This window comes from Arachis ipaensis, chromosome B10 (assembly GCF_000816755.2).
Source record: "Arachis ipaensis cultivar K30076 chromosome B10, Araip1.1, whole genome shotgun sequence".
Classification (NCBI taxonomy): Eukaryota; Viridiplantae; Streptophyta; class Magnoliopsida; order Fabales; family Fabaceae; genus Arachis; species Arachis ipaensis.
Window position 1 is genome coordinate 71,216,318 of NC_029794.2, and position 2,963 is coordinate 71,219,280.

The window sequence follows — 2,963 nt, forward strand, 5'->3', positions numbered from 1 at the left end:
GGAAGATATTTTTGAATAAAATATTATAACCAAACAATAAAAAGATGAGATATTGCCAAACTTTTATTACACCTTGAAACCAAAGGGCAGAAATGACTAAACCAGTACAATAGCTTAATCAATAAAAGTTCTGAAAAAATAAAAAATAAAAAGTCCATTTTCTTGTTGCTTAGTTGTTGCTGGGTCACACGATGCTTCTTTCTAAAGGCATTTTCAAGTATGCACCACTGGCAACTTTTATTTGTTATAAACCGACGCTTCCTCCACCTACTCTCCTTCCTAAAACCCAAACACTAATCTTCTCTGCTCACACACAACACACAAAAATGGTCACCACCGCCCCACAAGAGAAGGAGGTAACACACGAGTTCCCCTTCTTCCGTGTCTTCAAAGACGGCACGGTGGAGGTCCTCCGTCCTCCACCGAAATTCCTTCCTCCCTCCGACGACCCCGCCACCGGCCTCCGCATCAAAGACACCGTCATTTCATCCGACCCTCCCGTCTCCGCTCGTCTCTTCCTCCCCAAAATAACCAACAATAACAAACTCCCTGTCTTCCTCTTCTTCCATGGCAGCGGCTTCTGTGCCAGGTCCGCCTTCTCTCCAGAATACAGCAACCACGTCGCCGCCGTCGCCAACGAAGCCAAAGTCCTCGCGGTTTCCGTCGAGTATGGCAAGTTTCCAGCCCGACCACTGCCCGCGTGCTACGAAGACGCCTGGAGATCCTTCCAGTGGGTCACGTCGCACGCGGACGGAACAGGGACGGAGCCCTGGCTGAACGACCACGGCGACTTCCAGCGTCTTTTCGTCGCCGGAAGCAGCGCTGGCGGGAATATCACCCACACGTTGGTTAGCCAAATCGGAAAAACAGGATCTCCGCCAGGAGTGAGGGTAGAGGGTGCGATTATGGTCCACCCTTTCTTTGGTGGAATAGGGGACGATGCGCAGTGGCTGTTCATGTGTAAGGATAACAAGGGGCCGGAGGATCCGAGGCTGAAGCCGGCGGAGGAGGATTTAAGGAGGCTTGGGTGTGAGAGGGTGTTGGTGTGTGTGGCGGAGAAGGATTCGTTGATGGTTGCCGGAAAGAACTACGTTGAGGCGTTGAAGAAGAGTGGTTGGGGTGGGAGTATTGAGCTTGTTATTCATTGGGGTATGACACATAGTCAACACGTTCACTTCCCAGATCAAGGGAATTCTCGTGAAGTTTTGCGAAAGTTTGCTTCTTTCATCCATCAACAACCATGAAGGTCATGAACGAAATTCTTGGTATGCTGCTACTAAATTACTATTGATGCGTATCCTTCCTTTCTTTTTATCTTTTTTCTCTAAGTGAGTATAAGGCCAATAGGAGACTACTCACTAAAATGACTAAAATTGATGGTTTGTCTATCAAGAATCTATAAAAAGCTATATAATTTTCATTCATATGTTACCTGGTATATCTCATTCTTTAATTTTACCCATATTAATTCATTGTAAAAATGTGTATGGTACGAATTACATGGTAAAAAATGAGTGTGTAGATCTAGTGTAGAAAATATAAGTGAAGATTCACTTGCTCAACAGTATTAACTTGACTAGTAACTAAGACATTAATTCGATTTTGTGATTTAAAATTGTGAGACTAAGTTGATAATTAGATGGATCTAAAGAACTAATTTAAGTGTTATTTCTTTTTTTTTTTTTAATTTAAAGGAGTGAAACTCGAACTGAAATTTATAAGTGAAGATAGAAAAATTATGTCTTGATCTATAATTCATTGGCTAATTTAAGCATTATTTCATGCACCAATTTTTTAAATAAATTATAAAAGAAAATTTATTGATTTACAAATTAATTATTATATTTAAAATATATTTAAAATGAGTAATTTCTCAAATAATTTTGTTAAATTATTTCATTTTTTATTTAATTGTATTTACATATATTTTATAAGAGTTTTGCTAACTTGTGTCCTAAACATATAGATTTAGCATAATCCTAATCATAAAAAGAAATGTTTTATAGGATAACTACCCACTAAATAAAACAAAATAAAAACTAAAATCTTACAGCGTTAAACTAAAACCACACGATCATCGCAATGATATAATGGAAGAAGAAAAATTGTTCTCTGATTAAATAATAGGGCAAGGATTAGATATTGATAATTGATCCACCAAGAGAAGAAAACTGGAACAAAAAGTTGTTGGGCGAGACACAGATTTAATGCATGAGTAGTTGAGTACCGTTACTATTACAAGAGACAAATATAAATTATCAACGCTCAAATGAATAAATTATGATTTTTGATTATAAATAATTGAGAAATAGTTTTAATTATAAAATAGGTTTTGCTATCGTATGCCCCTTAGAACATAAGTTAAGAAACATTAATTGTATTAATTTGTATCCACTAATTATAAATTTGTGTGTCATTTAGTAAGTAATTGACTTATAAATATATTAAATTATCATCTAGAAAAAATCTTTTAAAAAACATTATTATAAAGATTTATTTTGTATAGATTATATTTTTGTGGTTGAAAATAGCTACACGTATGTATCATTTATTAATAAGTGTCACTAGTATTATTAAATAATAATTTGTATGGTTTAAAATGAATATCTGTATTTTCTGCATAAATTTACATCTTTATACTATAATTGACCAAATTCTTAATATTACAGAAAAATAAACATAATCAGTGCAACATGATAACAAATAAGATTAGAGCTAAATGTAATTTAGTTAAAAAAATATAAAATAACAATAATTAAAAATATTACTTGATCTTTCAAATAGAGTATTGAATTTAAATTAATATCTTTTGAAGTGATTTTCTTTTTTTTTTTCAGGGGTTGAAAAATATGAAAAGGTCTCTAATTTGGCACTAATATTTTAGACGATAATTTTAAATGAAAGTTTATACATATGTTTGAGTTAAAAATTAAATTGTATTCATAATTTTTTGGAAAAAAATT

The 2,963-nt window shown here is 34.4% G+C and overlaps 1 protein-coding gene across 2 annotated transcripts in view; it reads left to right on the forward strand.

Annotated features, from left to right (window-relative positions):
• LOC107622913 (2-hydroxyisoflavanone dehydratase) overlaps positions 162-2,963 on the forward strand; it is a 13,161-nt gene continuing 10,359 nt past the window's right edge. For both annotated transcript variants that reach the window (XM_016324989.2, XM_016324988.2), the window contains exon 1: positions 162-1,265. In XM_016324989.2, the coding sequence (XP_016180475.1) occupies positions 192-1,244 (1,053 nt within the window). In that variant the 5' untranslated portion in view covers positions 162-191 and the 3' untranslated portion in view covers positions 1,245-1,265. The remainder of the gene's footprint in view (positions 1,266-2,963) is intronic.